Source organism: Bufo gargarizans, chromosome 5 (assembly GCF_014858855.1).
Source record: "Bufo gargarizans isolate SCDJY-AF-19 chromosome 5, ASM1485885v1, whole genome shotgun sequence".
NCBI lineage: Eukaryota > Metazoa > Chordata > Amphibia > Anura > Bufonidae > Bufo > Bufo gargarizans.
This window is the reverse complement of record NC_058084.1, coordinates 47,637,335-47,649,786: the sequence shown is the minus strand read 5'-3', so window position 1 is coordinate 47,649,786 and position 12,452 is coordinate 47,637,335. Positions and strand designations below refer to the sequence as shown.

At 44.8% G+C, this 12,452-nt stretch overlaps 1 protein-coding gene across 1 annotated transcript in view; it reads right to left on the bottom strand.

The window, feature by feature from the left end:
* Positions 1 to 1,812: 1,812 nt before the first annotated feature.
* The window catches only part of NUDCD1 (NudC domain containing 1), a 152,963-nt gene continuing 142,323 nt past the window's right edge, over positions 1,813 to 12,452 (bottom strand). Inside the window, exons 9-10 of the mRNA XM_044295156.1 lie at positions 5,462 to 5,621; positions 1,813 to 2,258 (exon numbers count right to left, since the gene is read on the bottom strand). Coding sequence (XP_044151091.1) covers positions 1,966 to 2,258; positions 5,462 to 5,621 — 453 coding nt within the window. The 3' untranslated portion in view covers positions 1,813 to 1,965. The remainder of the gene's footprint in view (positions 2,259 to 5,461; positions 5,622 to 12,452) is intronic.

Genomic DNA, 12,452 nt, shown 5'->3' with positions numbered 1-12,452 from the left:
ACATATACGTTATTTTGTGTACGTTCAACGTATGATAAAAACATTATGTGAACCCTGCCTTAAAATCTGACCTTTCGGGAGTAGTCATAGTATAGGAACCCTACAGGGTCCCACACTCAGAACCCTCATCCATCAGCCGAAGCAGAGCTTCTTTTGCTATTAAGAACCCAAAGTGTTCATGCATTATGTGCAAAAAAATAATGTATTAAGAAAATCACGTTCTGCCTCGCCTATGGGCTTCTTAATTATGAGGCTCATTCTAAACACCATATTTCTTAATGAATTTATACCAGACAAGATACATAAATACAATGATAAAAGTTACTTATATAGCCATAAACCCAGTGCTTCCCTTCACATTCATCATAATACATAACTGGCTTCCTGCAGTCACCAATAGGGGGAGCTCAGTGCACAGGAATTTAAACTGTTGGCATTGAACTCAATGGTGTAAAATATTTTTGCACTTACTCCATCTAGTGGTGACTGCACAAAATAGCACGTTTTTTTCTGTCAAGAAGCAGGAGGAGGACCTAAGGGTAGGGCTCCTGAGTCCTAACAACACTGGCCCATAGCAATTACGTCCTCTGCCTCCATGGTAATTACGAATCCTGCTACTTCATCTCCAACTGCAGTGGCTCTAAAGGGTAACTGAGCCCATACTGCCATTACGGGGTTTGCGGTCTCAGCAGTGGGACACCTTGTGGTCAGAATCCGTAAGACAGAGGATCCTGCATATGTGAGCTTACAATCTAGAAGGCACTGGGAGAAAAAAAGAGGCTCTATCTGGTATAGAAGCCAGTATGATTGTCAGTGTATACTATGTTCAGACAGGTATACAGATGGCCTATTTTATATATGATATGAACAGGTGATTTTACATCCCAAACATATCTGGCCTCTGTACTAGAATTATGTCTTATGGTAGATTTCCATGTAAACCTCTCGAGTTATTGTAAAGTACTGTAATTTCTAGGGGTTGTGCTCCTGGACAGACCAGCAAACCTTCATTCCATGGACTTGGCTGTTCCGTGGGCCTCCTTGGAAGTAGGCCATAAAGGTGACCTGCTCTCCTTGCGTCATGTGAACATTTGTCACGACGTAAGGGGAGCAGGTCACCACTGCAGCCAGCGATTGGCTGTGGTGGTGTCAAACAGGAAGTTCACATCTACAGGGCCTAGGGGAGCAGCAGAGGCTGTTAATCGAAGTATCGGGTTGCCAGGTCTGGGAAGCAGGTAATTATGTTTCCCTTCGCAGGTCTGCCCAGGAGAGGGAGTTTGCTAAACTCCCCCAAAGGTGAACAGCTCCTTTAATGATCTCTTCAGCCATGCTACATCTGTATTGCTACGTAGCAGACTAAAACAATGTACATTTACATTAGAGGATTCGGACCCTCATACATCTCCAGAACAGGACCGCCAAAGTCCAGGGAGACCAACCGTCCATGCTCAGCTTCCTTCCACTCATTTCTAAGAGTCTGCTGATCACAGACAAGCACTGTCTCAGCTATCATCTCAGCTCAGGATGATGATGGGAGCTGTAGTCTGGAGAGCTATAGGTTGAAGACTACTGAAGGACAGAACAAGACTAGAGTTTCATTGCATCTTTTGACCTCTGTGGTCATTGCCTAATGGTTGTGGCAAACCACGATTTAACAGCGGCAACCGAAGCTCTAGCCTGAATCAAAGGCAAACCGAGGACTAGTCTGCTCATTCATAAATCATCTATGAACAGTATTCATTCTAGGAAATGCCCCGTGCTTCTATATAATTCATAGATTTTCCAGGTCAATTATATAAAGTAACGGATACATTGGCTTTTAATGTTTTATTGGTGAATGAGAAGATTATGAAACCATTTAAAAAAAAAAACCTGCTGCAGCCTGGATAGAAACTTCAAAAGCTCACGTAGGAATATTGTGAGCGGCAGCGAGCGGAGATGAAAGGCGCGCGGGGGGATGGCTCATTAGCCTGCGACGTTTATCCTGATCACAAATAATTTCTTTGTGGTTAGAACAAACAGTCGCTCGTTGGAAGCTTGAAAACCTAAGATGGGATCGCTGCTCTCCAGACTTGCTACCTGCTGCTTAGCAACCTGTCCTACATGTCTGCCTTCTTTCCTGTTGTACAGCACTGTGAACATCGGGGTGGGCTGGCGATAGATGAATATCCGCCGAACGCACTCGCACAGGGCGGCGTAGGAGAAATTCGGAGCACAGGTGAAAAACTTCTTGTCTTGTTTCGATGCCTGGACGTATCCTAGAAAGTGACACAAAGTGAGACATAAGCGGCAAGTGTCGATACGTTTTCTATACATTTAGCAGAGCTGAACTTGCTGAAGCAGCCCTAAAGAATTAACTCCTTCCCGACCTCCGCTGCAATAGTTCAGCGGAAGTCGAGTCTTTAAAGATGGCACCCACTCGTGAGCGCAGCAGGCACCATAGCCACCGTGTTGCTGCTGTTTCATACAGCAGACACTTGGGGCTGATATCTGCGATCGGCGGTAATGCCAATCGCAGGTTTTTAACCCCTCGTGACCATGGCATCGGAGAGTGCAAAACCCAGAAGTGCTGTGCTTCTAGGCGTTTGACCGGCTCCACCATGTGGCGGCTCTGCCAGTGAAAGGCTCGGCCCTGCTGAGGCTCCAATGCATTTCACAGGAATATTCCAATGTAGGCCTGCAGGTGGCAGCACAACACTGGAATAAACTGAATCTTCTATTTGTCAATCGATTTATTCTAGGATGGGGGTGTAACTGTTGCACTGTTGAGTCTCTGTTCTCTCTGCAACTTCTGCGCCCTCCTCACTTCAATTGACAAGGGCAGGTGTGAAAACATTTACACTGCCTGGCCCTGTCAATCAAAGTCGAGATGGTGTGGCAGTTGCAGAGAGAGCGGAGCCTCTAGGTGTAACAGTACTGCCCCCATTGGTCCTAGAGATTCATTTGCATATATTAAAACTTCATTTTTCTCAGCAATGCAGGTACACATATGAACATGGGACCAACACAGATGCCTTCAGCTGCCAAGTGCACATGTGACAGGTCAGGCAGTGTCATAGGCACAAACTGCTGACAGATGCCCTTTAAATAAAAAGCTATAGGTAAAGATATGGGTTATCATGGGACAACCCCTCAGCATGTGCTCAGTTAGGGCAACATACAATGGTTACCCCATTAGGACCCTGCTAATTGCCAGAACAGAGATAGGCTGCAAAGAGCAGTCCCTCCTGTGGACTGCAGCATTATAAATTTATACATAATCTAATCTAGTAATTCTATAATTGTCGTCTCTGCTCATACAGGCGTTTGACCACCCATACTGAAGTCCTCTTCCCACTGTATTCCTAAGGGGATTCTGTTTTGCACGGTCAAACCTGCTGACAGTGTTAGGGATGGGTCGGGAAGAGCAGGACAAAAATACCTTTTGCAGATCTTTTATCATCAGTCCTGCTGTTCCCAGCCTCTACCTAGTGCTGTCAGCAGTTTTGCATTTTGCATGGTAAAAACTGATGACAGAATCGCTTTAAGATGCTATTTATACACATTTAAGTCAAAACAAACCTAATCTGCAAAGTAACCCACTATTCTGCTGCCATGAATTCTGTCGTACAGCGGGTTCATGTCTCCTAGAGGTCCCCCTGGCCATTCATAGTACGGTTGACAGCACCTGCGAGACATCCATGTGTTAAAGCCTGGGCGCAGCCGTCCGCTCATCTGATACTCGCCTCACAACACCAATTTCATTTTCACACGGTCATCTAATGTGTTCGCTTATGGTGAAATGTGCGGCATCAAAAGAAGTCACTTAAAGGAAATGTGTCATCAAAATTTTATCTGACAGTTAATACCAGACAGCAACACATATCCTTTAGTTTAATCTATTTTTTTTTCTGATTGCAGATTTTTTCATTCTATTTCCTGAAGATTATTATGGGGCGGCCATCTTGCATTTAGAAAACATTAAAGGGGTTATCCCATCTTAGACAATGGGGGAATATCGCTAGGATATGCCCCCATTGTCTAATAGGTGCGGGTCCCACATCTACAAGGAGAACGGAGCCGGGTAGAGTTGCGGCTGGAGGACCCTGGGTTTCCGTCCACCACCAGGCGCAGTTCCCCGCCTCTCCCATTGAAGTGAATGGGAGCGCACCGCAGCATGCGCGGCCGCCGCTCCCATTCATTTCTATGGGGCTGACGGCAATAGCTGAGCCAGCACTCAGTGGCTCCATGGAAATGAATAGGAGGGCGGCTGCACATGCGCAGTGCACCCTCCTCAACTTTCTCCGCTCCGTTCTCCTTGTAGGTGCGGGTCCCAGAGGTGGGACCCGCACCTATCAGACAATAGGGGCATATCCTAGCGATATTCCCCCATTGTCTAAGATGGGATAACCCCTTTAAGAAAATTGCTTTATGGCAGCCATAGACACAATGGTCAGGAGGGGACCTCATTGACTTCTATGGGAGAGTTTGCTAGGCATGCTTTGTGACCTGTGCAGAGAGAGAATAAATAAGCTTTGAAAATGACCTATGGTGGATCATGTGTTATCTATACACAGAGGTGATATCATTACAGGCAGGATTTGAATGACAGATAAGCAGATAACAACAGTAAAGTGATCAGTGCAGACCAAGAAGTGGCGCTTATTATTAGGCTTAGAGGCCAGTGCAAAAACTGCAGGATTTAATCCTTTTTTGTTTAAATATAGATATTGACATTCAAAATTAAAAATTAGAATCAACAATTCTTTTAAAATATGTTAAACATAAAAATGTAATTTAAACAGGTCATTTTCTGATGACACATTCCCTTTGAGGATCAGAATTACAAACGGCAGGTAAACAAGCCCATAGATAGCGGCCTGTGCACATTGGATGAACACGTATATACTTACAGCAATAAATAAAACTGTCCAAGTAAGGCTATTTGGCAAACTGCACTGTAAGGTTATATTCACACCTGGAGGATACGCGGCTGATGTGCTGCGACAGACTCACATGTGGCAAATCCGCAGCGTTTTACAGTAACAGCAGAGTGGATTACACAGTAAGTTATACTTACCTTACTGATCACAGAGGCTCTCGTTTGGTGATTCTCAGACCCTTGTCCTTCTCTGATCCCTGTTGACACACAGGAAATGACTGCTCAGCCAACTGCTGTCTGAGACGGGACGTCGCTGCAGTCAGTAACTGGCCGAGAGGTCAATACATGTGTGTCTAGAGGGATCAGTAAGTACAGTATAGACGGTCGTAACAGGAGCAGCAGTGATCACTAAGGTGAGTATAGCTTATTTCATTATTTTATACCATGCAGAGCCTTTTCTTATTTTTTTTATTGACCAGAGAACTCCTTTAACCTCTGATCCACACTACGACTCTTACCCAACCTATTGGATATTGGCACAGCATGCTGCCTTCCTATCTCAGCAACAGAAGACAATAACCCTTCATCACTGGAGCTTACCGAGAGCATTGAACGTAGCCGCATGTTCCCATAAACTGTCACCTTGGCTGGACACTGGCTGCCACAGAAGCGCGTCCACATCATGTCTCAGGGAGAAGCACGGCATCATTTCTGGAGTTGCTACAAGTGAAAACATGAATTGGTTGCCTCCCAGATTTATCTGTGGGAACACCAGGAACATGGAGAACATGAATGCATAGACAATCAGGATTCAGTACTTGACAATGCATGGTCAAATAATTATCATTATGGTCTTCTTCAAAGCTGTCAACTCTTTAAGGATGTATTAACCCATTTCTTGGCTCCCCCAATGTCTTAAAAGGGTTTTCCGGCGCTAACATTAGCCTATCTGTAGGATAGGTCAAGAATATCAGATTGGTGAGGATCCAACAACCAGGCAACCTCGCTAATCAGCTGATTGAACAGGTTCCTTCATTGTTTTACAAGGCACACCCCCATACTTTTGGTAGCAGCTGTGGTTAGTATTGCAGTCGCATTTGGGCAGCTGATCAGCTGGGTCAGACCCCAAGTCATCTACAGATAGAAAACTATGACTATGATATGGATGGTCTTTAGGATAGGCCATCATTATCAACTATTGGGTGGGGGGTTCAACTGTTGGCACCCTGGGCCCTTCAGTGTTTACCACTGGTAGTGGCTGTAGCTGGTACTATACCTTAGTAACATGATGTCAGTTGACTGGTGGGGGGTGGAAAGCATTTGACTTCCCTATAATTATGTATAGCCCCAAAAAACAACAACTCAAAGACACTTTGGAAATTGCTTTACAGATTGCAGAGGACTCAATTTAATTGGACCTCTGTCTCAACTTGATCTCATTATCTTGTCTTCGAGCAACAGTTTTGAGGTCATATATGATAAAAAGTACACTATACAGTATGCATGTACTTCTACTAACTAGGCAGCCTATGTCTTTATCTCCCATATGAGCATATGGGTTATTAAGGTTGTCTTGGGTTGGGTTGTCTGACTATCAAAGTGGAAAATTGCTGGAATGATTGGCCCGCTCTCCAGTGAACTTGGTGTGACCTCGTTGACCTCGAGTGGCTTTACGTGTCCTACTAAGCAGATTTATGGTGGTTTGGCAATTTTTAATTTGAGCAAAACCTTTAAATAATTACTGCACAAATTGTGCAGAACTGTTATTTGTAACATGGTTCTGTATAAATAGCAGCAAAGCTGTGGTGTTTTGCTACAATTTTATACAAATCTTGGCATAAAATGCATCTAGGATGGGTGTAGGACCTTTGGTGACATCACAGTTGCATGACAAAGGTCCTGCTCCAAGGAGTACCCTGAATGTAAGCTGGTCATCTTGTAGGGGCGATCCCAGAACAGTGATTAGTTCCTGGATATACATATACCGCGGTTGCATTATATGCCAATAGAAATGTTGTTCATACATTTTAATTTCTTAATAAAGTATACATTGGGGTTTCTGTTTGATGTGAGCATCAGCTAATGGAGGTCACCAAAACTAGTGGAAGCAGTCTGAGTAAGAGAGAGGGAACCATGGGGGCAGAGGGAGCAGTCTGTGTTAGGGAGGAAGACATGAAGAGATGTCCATGAGAGGAAGCATGGGGAGCAGTCTGTGTGAGCAAGAGACAGGCATGGCAAGGAAGTCAGCATGAAAAAAATGGGCAGCATGGAGAAGCAGCCTGTGTAGTCACTAACATGGGGAATGCACTGGAGGCACATGTGGCCTGTAGGGACACTTGTTAGTTGCATGAATTCATTAAAATTAGGTTTTCCAGCACCTTGCATTGATCGCCAATCCTCAGCATAGGTCATCAATATATGAAGAGTGGGGGTCAGACCTCCGTGATCAGTAGAAGGGTTAGAGGTGCTCTGGATGTTGGTATTGCAGCTCAGCACTGTTCAGTCGAATGAGCTACGCTGCAGCACCAGGAAAAGCCTGTTGAGGATGTCATGATATTAATGTGAAGACATTACGGTATGGCGCTGGCACCTAGATGTTTACATAGTTTATATACCAAAGTTTGAAAAATAATGGACAATGCTTAGATGCCAAGTGTTATTTATTTTTTCTTCTTTTTGTACTTTAGCCAATGAACAATGGCATGAGCCTCAGTAGAGAAACGCCCTCTCTGATGATATTAACTTGTTTAACTTCCTGTAATAAAGGAGTTCTGCTTTGATACTGCAGGGTGTCGGTGTGGTGCACGATAAACTAACAGCTTGCAAGATAGCCCTGCTTGAGTGCATCCAAAACAAGCAGCTGACCCTTCGTTATGATGACTGGAGAGGGGCCCACTTTGATTAGACACTGAAGGCTTGCTTATACTAAGCTTGGCAATCCAGTGGGTAATTAAAAAAAAATGGGGTCAGAAGTTAGGAAGTGATAAGACTACTTCTGGGGCTTCTCGGGTGTCCTGCTGGTCTTAACTTCCAGGACCGTTTCCACACAGGAAATGTGACTGATCAGCCATCGGCTGAGGTGGATCCCCACTGCAGCGACTGGCAGTGTGGTCACATTTCCTGTGTCGTCGGAACCAGAAAGTAGAGACCGACGGGGACCTGGGAAGCACTAGAATGGGAGGACCGGGTGATCGGTAAAATGAGTATGACTGATTGCTTTAAGCCAGGGTTGCACAACCTACCGCCCTCCAGCTGTTGCAAAACTAAAACTCCCATCATGTCCTGAGAGCTGTAGGCTGTCCAGACATGATGGACCTTGTAGTTTTGTGACAGCTGGAGGGCCGTAGGTTGGGCATTTCTGCTTTAAGCTATTCTGAACCTTTATAAAAAAAATTTTTACCAGTTAGACAACCCTTTTAATAATACTTTTAAGGTTTACAGCGCTTTGCTAATTAAAGTTTTGCTAACTTGTCCCATACAATTACAGAGAAGCGTCTCCAGTCAAGCTCCTTCTGATCCTCTTCACATCTAGCTTAGCATGTGCCGTGCCACATTGTCTAATAACAGAGGCCATCTCCCGGTGAGTGATCATGGCATGCAGCAGAAGGACTGTCTTTAAGTGTGCCGTATCAGACATTCTCAAGCTTTTCAAATGAGGGGAAGTCCACTTGAGAATTACTGAATAAATTACATTTCCCCCGTTTCTTTTAAGTGTCATTCTGCATGGCATTTCTCAAATTAAATATTAATTGTCAAAGACAGTGGTGATGAGAAGCGGAGTGCGGCAGAACGCTGTTCACGGGAGCGGAGTCTGACAGACAAGCTAATGGTTAGAAAAAGTGGTTACTTAGAGGTGGAAAGTGTCACGGAAAACGGGACTAAAAGAAAATAGACATGTACATAGGACTGGTGATACTGACAATACAAGCAGGCATTTCCCTTCCCATGCAGCAAAGTTGAGTTTGCCATTTAGCACATTGCGTCATTAGAGTCAATGATATTCCAACATGAACCCAGTCAATGCACTGGGATTGTCCTTAAAAAAAATTGCCTCTAAAATCTGAGATTCACAAGGGGATTAGTTGCTAAAAAAAAGAACCGACAGAAGGCAGAGTAGTCAAAACTCTCCTTCAGAGACAGGTGACGGCCGAGTGGTCATGAATTTCTTTAAAGCACTCTAGGTCAGTTTATTCCCATTCAGCGTGCACCATGGAGCAGGACCTTTGTCACGCGACTATGATGTCACCAAAAGTGCTGTAGCCATCTCTCTAAAGCCATCCTGCAAACTCTGATGTGGCCATCGTTACTACCAAGGTAGAACCTGCTTTTATCACTGAACAGTCTTACTTGCCATTGTTGGCCACATCAGAGTTCACAGGAGGGTTGGAGAGCACCTACTGCCATCAAGCATAGAGAGGAGACACACCATGCCAACATAAGGTATCATGGTGTCGGGCGGCATCAGCTACCATGGCCATTCCCATATGGTATTCATGAAGGAACACTGACCAGCCTTTGGTATGTCCAGGACATGGTGGAACCAGTCCTACTGTCTTCTTTGCCTCAGGAGACATGGTGTTCCAACAAGTTAACGCTTTCCCACACACTGCCCGTGTTAGCCAATGCGCTCTCCAGGGCCTCCAGCAGCTTACTTGGCCAGATTGATCACCAGATCTATCCTCCATCGAGAATGTCCGGGACTGGATTTGGAAACAACCAAGATGGCTACAGGTCCCATTTGAAATAGCTTGGAGTGACATACCACAGTAGGACATCCAGCATCTCTATGACTTACCATGCCAGAGTGGTAAGGGGAGATTCCACCCAGTAGTAATGTGACCCTGCCTCATTATATAGCCTGCTGAAGAACCCAAAACAAAGGGGCACCACCTTGGTTGTATGATTATAGACCAGCCACCACTAGCGGTTTATACTTTGTCAATCTCTGCTCAATCACATTAAAGGGAATCTGTCTGCTTCAAAACACCCCCAAGCTGTAGTAGGCGGTGTGTAGTGTAAGTGACGTTGAGTACGATTATGTAATTTTTATCTTTATACTCCCTTGAATTCCGATGCTGTGCTCCGACAAACCAGTAGTAAAATGCACTGAGAGGACTCCTCTTTGAGTCCTCTCTGTAACGGATCACCTAGCACCCCGACCGGGTACCTCCGTCGATAGATGCTCCTAGTGCTTTCCGAGGACTCCAAGCACTCCACTTGACACCGTACGCACTGCAGACCCCACGAACCGCCGCACCTTGGTTGGGGTCTCACCGTCCTCCACCCACGCTGGACCTACGACAAGGCTCCAGGCTCCAGTGGGTGAACCTCTCCTACAGCCAGAGAGCAGGAACAGCTCTTACAAGAGCTAGTAGTTATGCCAGGGGAGTATAGCAAATCTTCAGCGTATAGCAATCCCCCAGTTTGATCAGTTATCCAAACACCAGTCTCAACATGATGAAGGATAAAACAGGAACACTTTATTGAGGGCTACCCGCCCGTATTTATGCAGGTCCCCATCTGGTGGACACGCCCCCAGGGGACCAGAATGGAGACTGCGACACACCGAACAGATACAACACATCCCCACAATGCATCATGGTTTCCTCCTCTCTGCCCCAGAGACAACCGAGGGATAATCCAATTATCTCTCAGGACAAAGGGGAGATCGCCAATACACATGTGGAGACAACAGGACAGACATCACCATTTAAACACACAATGTCACACCCTCCCAGCAACCACAGACATTTAACATATCCCCAGATAGCTCAAGTCTGAGTGCATATCATTAGGCGAATGGCACTCAGACCACACGAATACAATTAAACTAGCCATCTGGGTACCCTCACATAACAAAATACAATTCCAAAGACAGATTTAGGCTGTGCGGCCGGCCTGTCTTCTTTAAAGTTAGTATGGGCCATAATCCTGAGGCAGGAGGCTGGCAACCAGCCCCCTCCAAAACACCGTGGCGAGGTTGGTTTCGTCACACTCTCCATTATGTGTGTGAGCTCAGGAGTCCTCTCAATGCATTTTACTTCTGCTTTGTTGAGGCACAGCATTGAAATGCAAGCGAGTATGGAGATAAATATTACATAACCAGACTCTGTCACTTACACTATACACCGCTTACTCTAGTTTAGGGGGCTGACAGATTCCCTTTTAAGTTTTCCAGGTGTGTTTTCATTTTCCGATAGCGTATATGGCTCACAACTGCACGCAATCATAGGGTATATTCACACTGAACTGCTCTGCATCTTACTGTGAAAGGAGCCGCGGTGCACATGCTTGACCACTGCTCCATTCAACCTCGTATGGGGGTTTGGTGTCCCTGTTGTAGTTGGTGGTGGAGTCCCAGTTGAGAGGAACCCTTTACAGATGAATGGCCTTTGTATTCTTAATGATGTTCCTGAAGCCCACAACGTATAAATTATACAGTACAGATTTCCCATCGAGAAGCAATTGTCTTATGATATGCAGGAACATCAAAGGCGCACATCCTTACTGATCTGCCTGAGGATGACAAGCGCATAAATATTCTAATACTAGAACAGTGCAAACAAAGTGAAGCAGAGCGAGGAGGATGAAGACAATACTCGGAGCGCCTCTGACACATCGTAGTCTGCAAAGTGATGCTTCTGACTACTACTAAAGCTGAACGGCACATTAGACTCTACATCAATCTTCACGAAAATACTCCAGCACTTGAACCATAAGACTTCATAAAAACATATTTTTTAATGTGAGTCTATAAAATTGTATAACCCTGCCCTCCAATAAAATACAATACATTAGTCTCTATATACACATACATGTAAATACTTGTAAATGTATATTATGATAATAAAAAGCACCACCTTTGTCTTCTTGCAGCCATCTTGAGTGTACTCTGCAGGGTGTGTTGCTTACCAACCATTTGACTTCCTGACTGGGTGACCACTTAAAATTATATACACAGATCCGATTGTATTATAAATGTTAACAGAACCTCTTGTCCCCAAATACAGACTGCTTTCCCATGCTAGGCAGACTTCGGGGCCTTCTACACCGGGCATGGTCCTTCACATTCATTGGAAAGGGCAATTGTAGACAAGATTGTATTTACGAAAAAAAGGTCAATCACTAAAACATGAATGCAATTAAAGAAGCGTCTGGAGGAAAGAAGGATTGTACACAAACATAGAAAAGGATTCTTTACAGTAAGAGCAGTGAGACTATGGAACTCTCTGCCTGAGGAGGTGGTGATGGTGAGTACAATTAAGGAATTAAAGAGGGGCTTGGATGCGTAATAATATTACAGGCTATAGCTACTAGAGAGGGGTCGTTGATCTAGGGAGGTAGTCTGATTGGAGTCGGGGAGGAATTTTTTATTCCCCTAAAGTGGGGAAAATTGGCTTCTACCTCACAGTTTTTTTTGCCTTCCTCTGGATCAACTTGCAGGATGACAGGCCGAACTGGATGGACAAATGTCTTTTTTCGGCCTTATGTACTATGTTACTATGAATGATATTGATGCGCTAGATCATTGATTGACACTTGTTAAAATAATTTATCAGCTTATGTAAAAGGACCCAATTTTTAGCAGCCC